The following is a 17,970-nucleotide window of genomic DNA, read 5'->3' on the forward strand; positions in this document are numbered from 1 at the left end:
CAGGACAGCAGAAAACAAGCTTGGCCCCTCCTCAGTGTGACATCCTTTCAAATAGTTAAACATGGCTATCGTGTCATTAAGGAGGCCGAGCTGCTGACCTGAAGGTTGGCGGTTTGAATCCGTGAGACAGGGTGAGCTCCCGTCTGTCAGCTCCAGCTTCCCATACAGGGTCATGAGAGAAGCCTCCCACAGAATGGTAACACATCCGAGCATCCCCTGTGCAACATCTCTGCAGAGGGTCAATTCTCCCACACCAGAAGCTACTTGCAGTTTCTCAAGTATATTGAATCCCAAATCACAGACCAACAACTCAAGCTTTTGTTTTAAAAAAGTACTTTATGTATATTATCTAAATATAATAAATAACAGTCAAATATAGCACCAATGAAACAGCTTTTAGATGGATAATATAGCAGGAACTGCTCCAATATAGCTGTTTAAAACATAGAAAAACATGTTTCCATTTTTTAAAAACATTAAATTAAATGTCCACTTGTTTCGGACATCTTCGAGTGATATTTATGTATTTATAAATTACAGAGTAGAAAACATAAATATTATGGGAATGTGCATTAAATATGGAAGATTAGCATAATAATAATGATAATAATAATAATATTAATAAGGCATTTAAATACAATATTGGTGTTCCATCCGCAAAGCTCCAAAGAGAATGTATATATATATATATATACACACTCACATATATACATACATGCATAAACAAACACAATACACATAAATGCATTGCTTTTTCAGTTTGGGTGAAGTTCTATCCATTGAGAACTTGTCATGGAAGCATTTCACAGTCCATGAGAAGAATCAAGCAATATCGACTTCTCATTCCCTTTCCAGTCTACTTCTTTTGTTTTGGAAACAATAAGGTTTAAAAAAAAGTTTGGCTTATTTTTCTAGTCCTTATGCACCACATATTATATGGGCACTAGGATGTTGATGCAATCCTGGTTAAGACAACAGTCAAAATGTCCTTTCCTAGAGGTATCCCCTGAAGGATGCCCTTGGAGTAGGCCTGGCCCTTAGGCATGGCTCTCTGCCATCTTCTCTCCATCAGAGATCTTTCACGCGGACTCCAAAGGACGCTGAGCATCTGCTTCACTCCTGCCTACTTGGCATTTTCCACTCAGGCCAGTGCTTTGATGAGAAGTCCAAATCAATGCGTTCCGCTTCATGCCACTCTTATCGGCTCAGAAACTGCAGGTTAATCTCCTTCTCGGGCACCAGAAGTGTCCGTGTCATGGGTCTGACTATTTGGCCATCTTGTTCAGGCTTCACTTCAAAATGCATCAGGATCTTTAGTTGGGAAAAAGAAAGGAAATTCCTGTCAGCATACATTGAGACCATGCTTCCTTTTTACAAAAAAAGGAAGGACACAGAGCAATTGAGGGAAGGACGAGCAGACTATGGAAGAGTTCTGGATCACATCTTTCAAACTCCCTTAGCCCTTGTGGGAATCTTTGGCCTAAGCTCCAGAACTCTGCCTTCCAAATTATCCTACATCCCAGACAAGATTTAATATGCCACTGATGCTTGAAATCTTAGTAATCACTGGTTAAGTTCATGAAGTGGAAGGGATTTTGCAGTCATTGGGTGGGTCAATTTGCTCAACATTAACCATGCTGCTTCTAAAGTAGGAATGCAATGGTGTATTCATGGAATCACAGGGCTGGAAGCTGGACTGAATGAACCCTTAGTTTGCCAGAGCTTTGGAAAAGTTGCCAATTTGGACTGCAAACTCCCAGAGTGCCAACCATCCAGCCTGTGTTCTCGCCAAGCAAGGCATTTCTCACTGGTCAAGATGCTCTGTCCACGTCATCTCCATTTACTCAAATGAATGGGCCTTTAAGGCAATAAATTATAATGCTTTCGCTACCAATACTAGTAGAAAGAGCTGGATTTCTGAGCAGACACTCACCCTAGCCAGAGCAAGATAGACCTCCAGCTCTGCAATGCGCCGGCCGATGCAGCTGCGCTTCCCAAAGCCAAAGGGGATGGAAGCATATGGGTGATGCGCACCATCCTTGTGCAGCCACCGATCTGGCTGGAAGGAGTTAGGGTTGGAGAAGTACTTTTCATCGCGTGAGGTAGCATAATGGCAGAGGGTGATCAGGGTCTAAAAGGAGCAAGAAAATAAACACATCATGAGAAATGAACCCCAGAAACCCACATTCATAATGTGAATGCAGTCCAGAGTATGCATAAGAGTTCCACAAAAACCACCACTGAAGAAGCCCCAGTCTGAAAACAAGCTTCTACAACCCAATGCTCTAGCCTCAACAGCTAACATGGATACCAGGTTAAAGGAAGCCATGATGGATTTATGCTCTTAGTTTGGCATCTTTTCCTATATAGGCACAGTTCCATTATCATCAATACTACTGGAGCCGTGGAATGCAATAGGTTAAACCCTTGTGCCAGCTGAACTGAAAACCTGAAGGTCAGTGGTTCAAATCCACAAGTCAGGGTGAGCTCCCATCTGGCAGCCCCAGCTTCCCATGTGAGGACATGAGAGAAGCCTCCCACAGGATGGTAGCACATCCGGGCATCCCCTGGGCAACGTCCTTGCAGACGGCCAATTCTCTCACACCAGAAGCAACTTACAATATATTCTCAATTTGCTTCTGACACAATTAAAAAACACTACCATTCCATTTCAAATGCCATGGCAACATCTTCTAGAATCCTGAAACTGGCAGCGGAGGAAGGGGTCTTTAGCATCCCCATGCATAGAGCTCCTATAGTGTCTGTGAACAAACTGCAAGTCCCAGGATTTCACAGGATAGAACCATGGCAATCAAAAAGGAATAACAGCATTATAATTCTGTACTGCAAATGGTCCCCTTGCAGTATGTATCTCTCCTCTGCTAAAGCTCTCCATGCATCTTCCATTGAAAGCCAGCATAGAATCATAGAAGAATACAAAGAGTTCAATTCACTCTTGGTCAACCTGGATAAAGGATTCTGGGAGCTGTCGTGCAAACACTAGTGTTTCCAAACTCTGCCCTGTACCCAAAATCCATTTTTTACAGCCTGAAACCTGCCTGGATATTGCAGCCCTATTTCCTGTGCCACTGCTACCCAACAATTTAGGCCTCATCCCCGTTTGCTTCATAACTACGCTCACCTTTTTAGGGATCAGGTAATCTCCCACTTGGATGTCCTGGTCTGAGATGACACGTGCATTTCCAGGTATCACTGGGTACAATCTGTGGGAGGAACCAGAAAAAAACAAAATAAATTTAAAGGAATCAGCAACCAATATGCTGCTGCATTTGGTCAGTGAGAAATGTTGATTGCAATACACAACAGTTTCAGGCTAAACCATCTAACTAAATGGTGACATTGTGAAGCAGCTGCTTGATATAGAGTTGGCATCTCCAAGCATTAATTTTATTTATTGAATAAATTACAGTCCAATTGACCCATATCCCTACATAGCTCAGCATTAGAAACTGACCCATAACTTAAAGTCTTCAATGCTATCCTAAAGATTAAACTGGGTGAGCAATGCCAGGTAATGAGGGATTACAGCTCCCATCATGCCAAGCTACCATAAGTGAGAGTTGATGAGAGCTGCAATCCAACACCATCTAGAAAAGCCATGAATGGCCCATCCCTAGATAACAAGATTATCAGTATTGTGTCACAACCATTCTCAAAGATGAGGTGTGATGCATACCTATCATTTGACAATGTCAAATAAATCTGGAAAATTCATTGGCATCTCCCCAAGAAGGTGAATGGCAGTAGAGATATTGTGGCCAGGCAGCAGTAAAAGGCTGACCATGTAACACAGGCTCTGAATCTGAACCAAGGATTCAAATAGTTTTGGAATCCACTTGATCAAAAAGGCAGCTGTAATCCAAAAGGGTAACTTTCCCAAGCTCTGCTCTGAACTATTGCCACCCACTTACTGTTCTAGTGAGCAGAGAAGTGATCACCTTATTATGCATCTCCTAATAGCATAGATAAGGAACATGCCTATGCTGCTAGAAGGTTAATACCTTTCCATTCACTCACCTCAGTGCCTCTTTGACCACTGCCTTCAGGAGGGGCATTTGTGCTACATCAGCTGCTGTTGGGATCAGGTTGTCCTTCATGACTGATGTGATTTCCTTGTGGAGGGCAGACTGGATCTGAGGGTGACGGGACAACTCATACAGGCTCCATGACAAGGTACTTGAGATCTGTGGCAGGACAAACAGACAGTGCTAGATTAGTCATTAGGAGTCAAATGGGGTTGGGGTGTTTGATGAACATAGATAGTTTCAGCAGGCAGAACCAAGTCATTCCTGTTTCAAGTGGCAGAGGAGTAAAGTCAACCACAGTGAGCACTTGGTAGCCACTGGGCTTTGGTTCTAGATCAATGGTTCTCAACCTGTGGGTACCCAGGTGTTTTGGCCTACAACTCCCAGAAATCCCAGTTTGTTTACCAGCTGTTAGGATTTCTACAAGTTGAAGGCCAAAACATCTGGCGACCCACAGGTTGAGAACCACTGTTCTAGGTCTTACCGTGGATACCAAAATCCATGGATGCTCAAGTTCTATGATATGCAATGGCATAGTTAAATAGTGTCCCTTATATAAAATAGCAAATTCAAGATTTGCTTTTTGGATTTAAAAAAAAATATATCTTGTACTAGCCATCACCTGCCATGCATTGCTGTGGTCCAGTCTGTGTATATGTGTTTTGTGTCTGTATATGTTTGTGTATATATTTGTGTATATGTGTGTTTGCATATCTATATCTGGTTTTGTGCATGCATTGTAATGTAATTTTTATTTTTTGGCTTTTTAAGTCCCTCCTGCTGTGTTTTTCAGTGTTTTTGTGCGTGATGGTCACTTGTTGGCCAGGTGTATTGTGTCCAAATTTGGTGTCAAATTGTCCAATGGTTTTTGAGTTATGTTAATCCCACAAACGAACATTACATTTTTATTTATATAGATTATTGGATCTTTGAATGCAGAATCTATGTATACAGAGGGCGGAGTGTACTGCTGAGTTTGGGTTCTGCCAATCATATTATGTAGGAGCAAGAGAAGAAACGGCCAAAGATTTAATATACAAGGATGGGTTGCCAAGGCAAGAGGAGTGCATTTGCCCTCAAGCATAGTAATAAACAATCTATAAAGGGAGGCGTGAGGTCTCTGAAAGATACTTTGTATGTCCACAAAGATACTCATTTCAGCTATGATTTATTTTTAAAATGCTTACCGTGTCCACACCAGCCAGCAGAAGTTCAGTCACATTTCCATAGATGGATTTCATAGACAGTTTCTCTTGGGCCAAGTAGTAAGTCAGATATTTTCCTTCTACTTTCTCCCCTCGTGCGATTTTTTCTGAAACCTCAGCCATCCGTTTGTCAATGTGGCCTTTCGCTGGAAAATAAATGGCCAAGCAATGAGTCCTCATTCCATGAGACAGCCAACTAAACCTAGTTTTTGTATGATTCCACCAATGTAGTAGAAAGGTAATTATAGAATTCTGCGAGAGGGAATACATTTTTCAGCCATGTGTATTTAGTAAATACACGAGAGCTACAAATGCTTAACCTGCAAATGTGGAGAGACAACTATCCTTTGAAACTATTAATTTCAACCCCCAAAAAGTTGTCAATTTAACCTGCAGCTTACTAATATCTAGAACATTAAGATGGGGAGGTGGTTAAAAAAAATCACAACCCACCACAGTTGCCAATGCTTGTTCTGCAACTAATGGAGGTGGCCTTTTTCACATTGGTTAGGTTCTGAGTTGAGTCTAAATACCCTACAGCACTTGATCCTGTCTAATCTTGGAAACTAAGCAGGATCAGCCATACTTAGTACTTGGATGGGAAACAAATACTAAATGCATAGGGATTATCATAAGCTGGAAAGTAACTTGAAACCATGCACACACACAATATACTCGAGTAATAACACTCACCAAATGCAAACATGTAATCCCAGGATTCACAGAACTTCTGCCAGGGCTTGGGGAAGACCTGGTGCAGGATCTTGGGCATAGCCATCGTGAGCAGAGTCATGACAAACATGGTGTTGATGGAGCTAATGAAGGTCTCCGTTTCCTTTGGGACTTGGGGTTCCAAGCAGCCAATGCGGGACTCAAACAGGACAGATGAGATGCCTAGGAGAGATACACATACAAATTAGCTCCATGCTGCTGGTGTATGGTTATTTATTTCATGTCAAAAGCATTGCATAAATAAATAAATAAATATAAAACTGATAAAATAAAGGGAGCACAAGCAGCTAAATAGTTTAAGAGAAAAAAAATGAGCAACAGCAACTGCTTTAAACAGTTCTTCCTCTGTGCAAGAGGCACATTGTGGTATAAAATATACTTAAGGAGTGAGGTGACACACATCCTCTAGGGACTGAATGCAGTTACACTACAAAAGAAGTGAAACGATCCCTAGCGATGGGATAATCCCAATTTCAATTTAGTTATACATTAGGCATTGTAGAAAGGGAATTAGCATAGCTACAAATAAGTTACTTATTGTTTTCAAGCTGCAGGGATGCAACTTGAAAATAACTAATCAGAGTAGGAGTACTGCAGCCCTGCAGATATTGTTGGACTTCACAACTCCCATCAGATCAACTTCATGCCAGTCAGAATTTTATAAACAGAGATATCTGAGGCCAAACACCACCAGTATGTGGTCAAGATGGCAATAGTTTGGAGAGCTTGGAGAGGCTGCAGCAGTTTGCTTTTGCCTGAGCCTTCTGGGAAGGGCAGGTCTCTGTCCTCTCCTCTCCCTTAAATTAATGAATAAAAACTCCTTTTACAGAGTCAGCAAAGCAAACTGAAAAGAAAGGTGAGAGTAGAAGAGAGAAACTAGGGGCCCTTCCACACAGCCCTATATCCCAGAATATCAAGGCAGAAAATCCCACATTATCTGAGTGTGGACTCAGATAACCCAGTTCAAAACAGATATTGTGGGGTTTTCTGCCTTGATATTCTGGGATATAGGGCTGTGTGGAAGGGCCCTTAAAGCAGATGAAAAAGTGGGATAATGAAAGATTAATTGGGGCTGTCACTGGAAGGCATGCTTCTTAACTTAACCAAGGGATGCTAGGTGCTACTATTCAGCCCCACCTTGGAGGCTCACACACTTCCCACCCCTGCCACAAATCAAGGTATTACCTTCTAATCCAAACTTGTAGAATTCATCAGCCACGTTCTTGACCACATGTTGGTTGTGGAGACTTCGCTGGTGCTGCAGCCGGCAAATCAGGTCGCTCACCACCTCGTTCAGTGTGCCAGTGTAGGACTCCACCTCCTTGGGCTTCAACATGTGCTTCCCCAGGATGCTGCGGATTTGCTGCCATTCCTCACCCTCCCTGTAAAGTGAAGAATGGCTTCTGTTAGTTGATGAGGCTGGAAGAGTTCCCATGTCCACATGTTCGTATAATGAGGAGCAGCAGGACTATCCATCTTACAGCATTCTCCCCAGAGTCTATCCATTTCCCTACTCTATTGGAAAGCATCATTCTCTATAATGAATAAACAATCTTCCAGGGCACTCGGAAAGAACTGGATTCTGTTTAGAGAGAGAAAGCGCCTGTGAAATGTATCGTTTGCTTTGTCTTTCCCGTTAGTCATATCCGGTGTCTAGATTGCGGAAGCATCGGCTCAGCTGATGAGAAACCTCCTACTGAGAGTCCCTGAGTCATAAACAGCTTTATAGGATTTCTCACTTCTCCAACTTGGAGTTTTGCGCAAGTTCAGGTCAGATCCTACTTTTTCAGGTGACTCATTTCCAGGAAACAAGCATGAGTGAGGGGAGCACTTGGAAACCACAACAAACCACGTTGGGAAAGTTTGGGGGATTCTTCCTCCTATGCATCTCCTTAACCCCCACGTTCTGCTCTTGTGTCACATAGGAGACCTGTTCTACTTCCAAAGTAGAGAGTCCACAAATCCAGAACCCTTGATACTCCAGACCACGTGTGTGTACCTTCAAGTCACCTGTAAACTTTTGAGCCCTGAATTTGAAAGGATTTTCTTAGGCAAGAAATACTCAGAGGTGTTTTGCCAGTTCTTTATTCTGCAATATAGCTTACAACACCAGGTATCCATTCATGGTCTTCCATCCAAATACTAACTAGAACTGACCCTGCTTACCTTCTAAGACTCATTGGATCTGGTACCTTTAGGGTATTTAGGCCTACTCACAAGTCCCAACTGCATACCGGCCACCTCCATATTTTATAAAGTAGACATTCCTCCCAAAATATTAGACTACAACCCTTGTTACCTCCAGCCAACACTTCTGGAAGAAAGCCATTGTCAAAAAAAGCATAAACTTCCCCATTTTGCTCTGGAGAGAACCAAAAATAGCACAGGCAGGGCAGGAAATGGTTGCCAACTGCTGTGCGTGTGGAGGTGGTAAGGATGGATTATGCAACTGCCAGTAGTTTTCTGGACGATGATACACATTTTCATGTCAGAGGAACTGACAACAATTTTGAGCCCCACGTGGTGTTTTGTTTCTCTGTGGTGCAGCCCCCATCCACCACAGTCTACAGCAGAGGTGAGAATGGTGTGGTCCTCCAGATGTTGTTAAGGTAAGACTCCCAAGATTCCTCACTATTACTATTCTGGTCACAGCTGAGGGGAAATACAGTCCAGCAACATTTGGAAGGCTGCACAAATCCCATCCATATTACAGAACAGTTCACCTACTTGGGAGAAACTATCAAAGGAGTGTCATTCCTTACATGACCACCATGTTTCATGCATAGCTGTATCTGAAGATGGCTGGGAATGGTTGGACTGCATCTCCCGGCAGCCTTATGCAGCATGGCAGAAATAAAGACGATTGGGATTTGCAATTTAACAACCTCTGAAGGGTCACCACATTCTCCTCTCCTATCAGAGGAGGTTGTTTCATGGTCAAGGGGAACACATAGCTTGGAATACAGGTTTCCAAGTACTTATTTTCCCTTAAAGTGCCTAATCTTAAAGTTGTTTGGAAAACTTTACTAATTGTACGAGAAGATACAGGGGAAAAATTACATTTTTGATGGGTGATTTTGGACTACAAGATTCCTGCCATATACCTTGAGATCTCCCAGCAGCCTGCTGTGTGTGAACAACAACAACAACAACAACAAAAAGCTACAAGATACTTACGCAGTGAGCAGTCCATAGGCATGGCCCCGACAAATCCTGTAATCTTTCCAGGAGGAAAGGTCGGAGCGGATGGGGTGCTTGCCTTCCTGCCTCAGCACCTGCTCGATCAGGTTTGGATCTGCAACATGGACAGTAAGGATGGGCCCAAAGCTGGCCTTCCACATTGGACCGTACTTGGCTTTGCCTTCAATCTGAAAGAGAAACAGAGTTGTTAAGATTTAACAGAACTCTCACATAGATTTCCAGTCTTTTCGTTCATCATGAAGCAAATATAGGATCCCACTTACAAGATTCCTTCAGATCCTAAAGCTACAAACATTTTCAATCAAACAATGAGATGTTATAAAGTATGCTGGCATAGTTCTGATGATGAGCCTTTAGACGTTTTGCCAGGACATAGGCAACTTTGTACTCTCTTGATATTTTAAACTGAAAATCCCATCAACCCCAGCTGATTGTGAGAGATTATGGCACTGAAACCCCTGGCAGCATAGTGGGTTAAACTGCTGAGCGGCTGAACCTGCTGACCAAAAGGTCAGCGGTTTGAATCCAGGGAGCAGGGTGAGCTCCCACTGTTAGCCCCAGCTTCTAGCAACCTAGCAGTTCGAAAACATGCAAATGTGAGTAGATCAATAGGTACCGCTTCTGTGGGAAAGTAACGGTGCTCCATAAAGTCATGCTGGCCACATGACCTTGAAGGTGTTGACGGATACCGCCGGCTCTTCAGCTTAGAAATAGAGATGAGCACTAACCCCCAGTCGGACACGACTGGACTTAATGTCAGGGGAAAATAACTGGAAGATACTAGGCTAGCTAGCTCTGGTTTAAGTAGATCCATTCAAGGGATGATGCCAAGTAAAGGCAGTTTTCCCAGGTGTTCCATTTTCATGCAGGAGAAAACTATGCTTCCTCAATTTCTATCTCTCATAGACTTTGGAAATTCAAAGAAAGGAGAGGGGAAAAGAGGCATCCGCTGTGCATGTTGAATACAAAACCACACGAGTGCATCACAGCACCTCTGAGACCACATGCCACTGACTAAGGGGATATTGCAGTCACACTAAAATGAAAGAATCCTCACCAGGGTTTACTATCCCAAGACAGTGTTGAAATGGCCATCACTCAGAAAGTGGCTTCCTGTGTGGAACACTATATATAGTTGTAATGCACCATATGCATATTTCAAGCCCACTGATTCATAGAAATAATTAAACAGATGTTCAATTTTTCCACTTATGGCAATCACACTTTAAAATGCTTAACTTTTGCTAGATTAGGTGGGAAGGTAACAGTGCTCCATAAAGTCATGCTGGCCACATGACCTCGGAGGTGTCTACCGACAACGCCGGCTCTTTGACTTAAAAATGGAGATGAGCACCAACCCCCAGAGTTGGACATGACAGGACTTAAAGTCAGGAGAAAACATTTACCTTTGCTAGATTGTGCAGCACACAACATTTCTGCTGCTGTTGCTTGTCTTTACACTGCTTCCAACTTATGGAGACCCCAAGGAAAACCTATTTTGAGTTTTCTTGGCAAGACTTGTTCAGAGGGAGTTTGCTTTTGCCCTCCTTTGAGGCTGAATGTGCCTTGCCGAAGATCACCCATTGGGTTTCCATGGTTGAACAGATATTTGTATTGCCCGGGGGAAAGCCAACTTTTAGACTTGTGGGCGCTTATATAAACATGATAGACATCATGCTGATATATTTTGAAAATGATTTGTAACAATAAACAGTGGCAGATCATGGACTGAACAGCAAAATACTAGTGGATAACTCTGCCTGTGAACCTCCAGTACAATCAGCAACAATATAATGTAAACTATGTGCCACCAATTGGTGTGGTGCGCAGGATAGTTTGAATTTGTTAACTATATAGAGGTGTTTGAGTGACACAATCACCACAAAACCAGGACCTTTTCTGGAATAGGAGAGATTTCTTTTGCAAGAATGCCACGTCATAGAAATGACTATGAGAAATCTTATTTTGTCATCATTTACAAATGATGAACATAACTCTAGGGCATGTCAAGAAACACCAAACCCATCTCTTGGCACAAAGATACCATATTCATTGTCTGAATGCTAAAGACGTTTAGGGATAGTGAGGTGAGTGAATCACTGCCTACGTAGAGTTTGGGAAAAGCAGGTTTCAGACAGCCACACAATCATATCCGATACCAGCACAACAGAAGGTTTTTTTTTGGCAGAGTTTCACTGTGGCAAAAAAGCTTTATTTTATGTAGCGTTTGCATATGCAAATTATGCTTCGCAAGCACTGTCATGCCCATCCTTGGAACGTGATGACGTCTAGTTCAGCCTTCTCTAATTTGCCGCCTTTGGGGATATCTGGCGCTGTAGTTCAACACACCTGAAGGTGTGGAAGGCTAGTTGGATCAAAGTTCATCACCTTTAAGCCTCACTGACTTAAAGTGATGCACTTTAAGTGCCCATATTAATTTGTACTTGGAGTTACCAAGACTTAAAGTTGCAAACGGAGGTATCTTTATTGAAAGGCTAGCCTCTTTCACACACAGGAACATACATCTGAGCAAACACAGAAAGGATTTTTATTGGATCATGTCCAGTGCCACCCCCAGTCTCCTACTGTTACTGTTAAACAACTATGGTTGAAAGTTGTGTACACTAAATAAAGTTATTTTATTTGTTCATACCTGCAGCAGGATTTGAACACTGCTCCCTTTCTAACTCTGTATTCATAGAAGTGGTACATTGATTCTCAAATAACTAGGTGGGAAGATGAAAAAATCAGATACTTCCTTTGGTTTCAATTAGAATCTGTTCCGGTTAAACACTATGTTTGACTCACGACAATTTCCAACTAAGTTGCATCTGCTGAAATTTCAGAAGATAAATCTTGGCAATTATGCTGCTCACAATATATCTAGGTCTTTATCCTTGGAAGTTTACCTATAGTCAGAATGTAATCTTTGAAAAGATAAAGGTTTCTTCTTGACATTAAGTCCATTTGTGTCTGACTCTGGGTGTGTGTGTGTGCTCATCTCCGTTTCTAAGCCAAAGAGCCAGCATTGTCCATAGATATCTCCAAGGTCATGTGGCCAGCATGACTGCATGAAGTGCCGTTACCTTCCAGACCAAGCGGTACCTATCGATCTACTCACATTTGCATGTTTTAGAACTGCTAGGTTGGCAGAAGCTGGGGCTAACAGCAGGAGCTCACCCCGCTCCCCAGATTCAAACCGCCAACCTTTCAGTTAGCAAATTCAGCAGCTCAGCAGTTTAGCCCACTGCACCACTGGGGGGCTCCTATTTAATATTTAGGGGAAATAATAACATGAAAGTTTTAGGTACTTTTACAAAAATGATAGCAAAAAAGTTTATATAGTCCTAAAGATGACACTATAAACTGTGCGATAAATAACTATTAATGGCAATTAAAAATCAATTGTGCAAGAATCCATTTTTATGTGTAAAAAAATGCAAATAAAGATGTTAAAAACTTTTTCTTTAGACATGCTTTGAAAAAGGAAGTTTTTAAGGCTGGGCCAGAGGAGAGCTATGAAGTGTTTTAGGTATTGTTTTAATAGATTAGTTTTCATAGTCGCTTCTGGTGTGAGAGAACTGGCCGTCTGCAAGGATGTTGCCCAGGAGATGCCTAGATGTTTTTGAAGTTTTACCATCCTTGAGGGTTTTTAGTGTTAGCTGCTTTGGGTCTCTTTTTGTAGAGCTAAATCAGGATAGAAATAAATACCAGTAGTAGAAGAAGAACCACACATTATCAGAGTGTGGACTCAGATAACCCAGTTCAAAGAAGATATTGTGGGATATTATGTCTTGATGTTCTGGGATATAGGTCTGTGTGGAAGGGCCCTCAGTTTGGTCATCTTGTCTAAGGACCCTTCCACACAGCCATGTAACCCAGAACAAGAAGACAGAAAATCCCACATTATCTGCTTTGAACTGGATTATATGGCAGTGTTGACTCAGATAACCCAGTTCAAAGCAGATATTGTGCGATTTTCTGCCTTGATGTATGGTGTGTGGAAGGGGCGTAAGACAAGATGACCAAACTCAGATTACAGCCTAAGACATGGATCTAGACACTGATGTGCAGTTCAGAAGTAAATCCAATGTTCCCAGTTCCTAAGCAAGCCTATCTCAGTTATTCCCAGCCTTGGTTCTTTCCCAGGTAGAAATGGGTAATAAAGCTCTGTTGAACTAGACGGAGTCTCTCCCACTCAAAAATACATGCCTGTCAAGAGTGGCACTTCTTAAAGGCATTCAGTTTTAACAAGCATTATGTGTTACAGCGCTCCCATTTATACCAATCCCTTGGAAGTACAAGCTTTAGGCACAAACACACAAATATGCCCCGTGTTTCAGGACACAGGTAATTTTTACTGCCAAGCAAAATAGCTTTCATGCAGCTCTGTAACTAGAGTTATATTAATTGGTGCTTCCGCCAAAGTTACAGAGAGCTGTGTTGACCAGCAAGCCAAGAATTAACACGCTTAGTCTGCATTATTTAAATAGCCTTTTACAAGCCTGGCTGGAGACAAGTAGTGTACAGGGGGAGTTTTAAGTACACCTGTGGGAAGAGCTTCCTACTTCCTTGCAAACTCATTGCAGGAAGCTTTTTAAACTGCTTAAACAAATGGCCAGCATGTCTCAAGGATATTATTATAATCATCATCATAATCGTTATTTTGCCTCTTATTTCCAATTCTTACAGAATTCATTTTCCGGCACCCGGTTCTCACTGATTTTATATATTTACATAAATAGGTCAATAGAAAAGTATAGATAGATATATTTGTAAACATCGAAGTTTGGAAGTAAATGAGATCCTTCAGTGTTCCTGATAATACTCTCCTGGCATCTTTAATGTCATCGAAATTCACTTTCTTCTTTTCTTCAAATTATCACCCAGTTTTACCTGTGAGCTTCACAGAACTCTTCCTGATAAAGAATTCACAGAAACTGAAAAGCTTATCTAAGGGCCCTTCCAGACAAGCTCTATATCCCAGAATCTGATCCCTGTTTTTCTGTTTATCCCAGATTATATGGCAGTGTGGACTCATATAATCCAGTTTAAAGCAGAAAACCTGGGATATGTATCCCAGGATCTGTCTGGAAGGACAATAAGTCTGTATCTATACTGCCCTATATCCCAGGATCTGATCCCTCACTCTCTGAGGATGCTTGCCATAGATGCAGGTGAAACATTAGGAGAAAATGCCTCTAGAACATGGCCATATAGCCCGAAAAAACCTACAACAACCCAGTAATCCCAGATTATCTCTTTGAATTGGATTAAATGAATCTCTACTGCCATTAAATCTGGGATAAGCAGATAATCTGGGATCTGATTCTGGGATACAGGGCCTAATTCCATAGCAATAAAACCCTGTTCAAAGTACACATTGTAAAATCAAACACTTTGGGGGAGGTGGGTTGGGGGGTCAGGAGCGACGTGTGAAACTGCAAGTTGCTTCTGGTGTGAGAAAATTGGCTGTCTGCAAGGACGTTGCCCAAGGCATGCTTGGATGTTTTACCATCTTGTGGGAGGCTTCCCTCATGTCCCGACATGGGAAGCTGGTGCTGACAGACAGGAGCTCACCCCACTCCCTGGATTTGAACCACCCGCCTTTCGGTCAGCAGTTCTGCTGGCACAAGGGTTTAACCCATTGTGCCACTGGGGACTCCTTTGGTATCTACTGGGGTTTCAGACTCCTCCATGGAAACCAAAATCCATGGATGCACAAGTCTTGTGTAATAAAATGGGGTCATTCGTCTAAAAATGTCTCTCTCTTTCTCTCTCTCTCTGTATGTATATATGTATGTATGAAAAGATAGATAGATAGATAGATGATAGATAGATAGATAGATAGATAGATAGAGATAGATAGACAGACAGACAGACAGACAGACAGACAGATAGTAAAGCCATGCATAGAGGATCCATAGATATGGACTTTTTATTCCTTATCCTTTGAGACAATCCATAGCCACACTGAAGTCAATGCAGATTAGAAGAGATGCCAACCCATAAGCACTCTGGGGGGAAAAAGGACTCAACTACACTATGTAACAAAATTTGAAGAAAAGTATGTTCCTGGTTTGGAAGTCTTGTTTCCTGTTCAACGGCATAGTCCTTACTTTGAAAGTAGTTGTTATACTCCAGAACTTTGTTTTTGTGTCTGCCACAAACTATGTTGAATTGGCTGAGACTCAGTGAGAGATACATTGAAAAACTAGAGCAAAATATGTTGCAGGATGTCCCCCAATAATTAAGTTTGTGCAGTTTAACAAACTTTTCCTATGTTTTTATGAAAGACCAAATTAGGAAATGACATTTATAACTCAGGGACAAAAATTGTGTTACATAGTGTTACCATTTTCAAGGGCTCCATCCCTTAAAATTAGATTGCCGCCCTGAATCCAATACAAAAATTCATGGCCCTGGAGCCATCCTATCATTCAAGAGTAGACAATGAAACCATTCCTGACAGATGGTCATTCAGCTTATCTAGATTGTAGAATTAGAATAATAGAATCATAGAGCTGGAAGAGACCTCATGGGCCATCCAGTCCAATCCACTGCCAAGAAGCAGGAATATTGCATTCAAAGCACCCCCAACAGATGACCATTCACAGCCTCTGTTTAAAAGCTTCTAAAGAAGGAGCCTCCATCACACTCCGGGGCAGAGAGTTCCACTATTGAACAGCTCTCACAGTCAGGAAGTTCTTCCTCATGTTCAGATGGAATCTCCTTTCTTGTAGTTTGAAGTCATTGTTCCACATCCTAGTCTCCAGGGCAGCAGAAAACAAGTTCGCTCCCTCCTGCCTATGACTTCCTCTCACTTATTTATACATGGCTATCATCATGTCTCCTCTCAGCCTTCTCTTCTTCAGGCTAAACATGCCCAGCTCTTTAAGCCGCTCCTCATAGGGCTTGCTCTCCAGACCCTTGATCATTTTAGTCACCTTCCTTTGGACACATCTCAGTTTGTCCAAAGGATTAACCCAGAATTAACCCAGTTTGACCCCACTTTAAGTGCCATGGCTCAATGATATCCAATCCTGGGAGATGTAGGTCTTGAGCCTCCTCTGCCATCGACTCCTTGGTGCTTCAAAACGCCCCAAAGCCAGGATCCTATAGCACTCAGCGAGGGGAGTTAAAGCGGGATCAAACTGCGTTCATCCTACCGTCTAGATGCCCCCCAAGAGGGCCCAGGCTCTTACCTGCAGCTCGTGCAGCCTGGAGAGGCCCTTCTTGCAGAAGAGGTCGGCGAAGAAGCCCAGCGTGCTGGGTCCCGGCATCTCCTCCAGGGTCTTGTGGGTCTTGAGCACCCGGGCTTGGGACTTGAGCAGCGACTCCGGCCACATCTCCGGGAAGTACCTGGCGAGCAAAGAGGCCCGGCTGGCGAGTTTGAGCGTCTGCGGCATCGCGGATCTTTGGGAGATTTACTCCGGATTAAAAGAAGCCACAAGTTCTGTTCGCTAAGCATCTTCGGCCGCCTTTTATTTCTCCCGGGAACTCAGCGAGGGGGCGTGGCCTAGATGGGAATCCCCGCCTCTACAAGGACGTCAGCGCTCATGCAAATTTCCCGAGCGGAATTGTCCAATCAGAACGCGGGGCGCTGGTTGGTTAGGTGTGAGCGGAGGCGCGTGCAATTTCATGTGCTTCAGTGTGCTGGTGGTGCATCTAGACTACACAATGAAGATAGTTTAGAGATACTGCTCAATGCGATGCAAGTCCTGGATGCTGTCGTTTGGCAAAATCTTCTCTGCCGAAGAGAGCTGGGTCCCTTCCACACAGCCCTATATCCCAGAATATCAGGGCAGAAAATCCCACATTATCTGAGTATGGACTCGGATAACCCAGTTCAAAGCAGATATTATGGGATTTTCTACCTTGATATTCTGGGATATAGAGCTGTGTGGAAGGGTCCTGGGATCTGTGGCAGTGTGGACTCAGATAACCCACTTCAAAGCAGATATTGTGAGATTTTTTTGCCCTGATATTATGGGATATAGGGTTGTGTGGAAGGGTCCTGGGATATATGGCAGTATGGACTCGGATAACCCATTCAAAGCAGATATTGTGGGATTTTCTGCCCTGATATTATGGGATATAGGGCTGTGTGGAAGGGTCCTGGGATCTATGGCAGTGTGGACTCAGATAACCCACTTCAAAGCAGATATTGTGGGATTTTCTGCCCTGATATTCTGGGATATAGGGCTGTGTGGGCCCTTCCATACAGCCCTATATCTCATAATATCAAGGCAGAAAATCTCTTGTGTTTTACCAAATTGCAGATCTCGGTTTCATAACATTGAGTCCAGGCCGCCATAGTGGTGTCAAACTGTGTTAATTCTACAGTGTAGATGCTGTTCGAATTTGGTCCAGTTTTAAGGGATAATGGCACACACCAAACTATAAACTTTAAAGGTAAAAAGGTAAAGATTGTCCCAACATTAAATCCAGTCGTGTCCAACTCTGGGGGTTGGTGCTCATCTCCATTTCTAAGCCAAAGAGCCAGCGTTGTCCATAGACACCTTCAAGGTCATGTGGCCCGCATGGCTACATGGCACACCATTACCTTCCTGCTGGAGCGGTACCTATTGATCTACTCACATTTGCATATTTTTGAACTGCTAGGTTGGCAGAAGCTGGGGTTGACAGCGGAAGCTCAGGCTGTTCCCCAGATTTGAACCTGTGACCTTTCAGTCAACAAGCTCAGCAGCTCAGCAGTTTAACCCGCTACACCACTGTATGTTGAAAAAATATGGAAAATCCCTACTTTTAAATAAAGAAAGATT

General features: G+C 42.8%; 1 protein-coding gene across 1 annotated transcript; it reads right to left on the reverse strand.

The window, feature by feature from the left end:
* Positions 1-521: 521 nt before the first annotated feature.
* Positions 522-16,652, reverse strand: CYP27B1 (cytochrome P450 family 27 subfamily B member 1). The gene is made up of 9 exons (XM_060760869.2): positions 16,390-16,652; positions 9,161-9,351; positions 7,169-7,365; positions 5,945-6,145; positions 5,234-5,397; positions 4,039-4,205; positions 3,143-3,224; positions 1,934-2,131; positions 522-1,311 (listed from the first exon to the last, which is right to left on the reverse strand). The coding sequence occupies exons 1-9, from the start codon at positions 16,591-16,593 to the stop codon at positions 1,198-1,200; spliced, it is 1,518 nt and encodes a 505-aa protein (XP_060616852.2). The 5' UTR covers positions 16,594-16,652; the 3' UTR covers positions 522-1,197.
* Positions 16,653-17,970: the final 1,318 nt, after the last annotated feature.

The sequence above is a fragment of the Anolis sagrei genome, chromosome 2, assembly GCF_037176765.1.
Source record: "Anolis sagrei isolate rAnoSag1 chromosome 2, rAnoSag1.mat, whole genome shotgun sequence".
NCBI lineage: Eukaryota > Metazoa > Chordata > Lepidosauria > Squamata > Dactyloidae > Anolis > Anolis sagrei.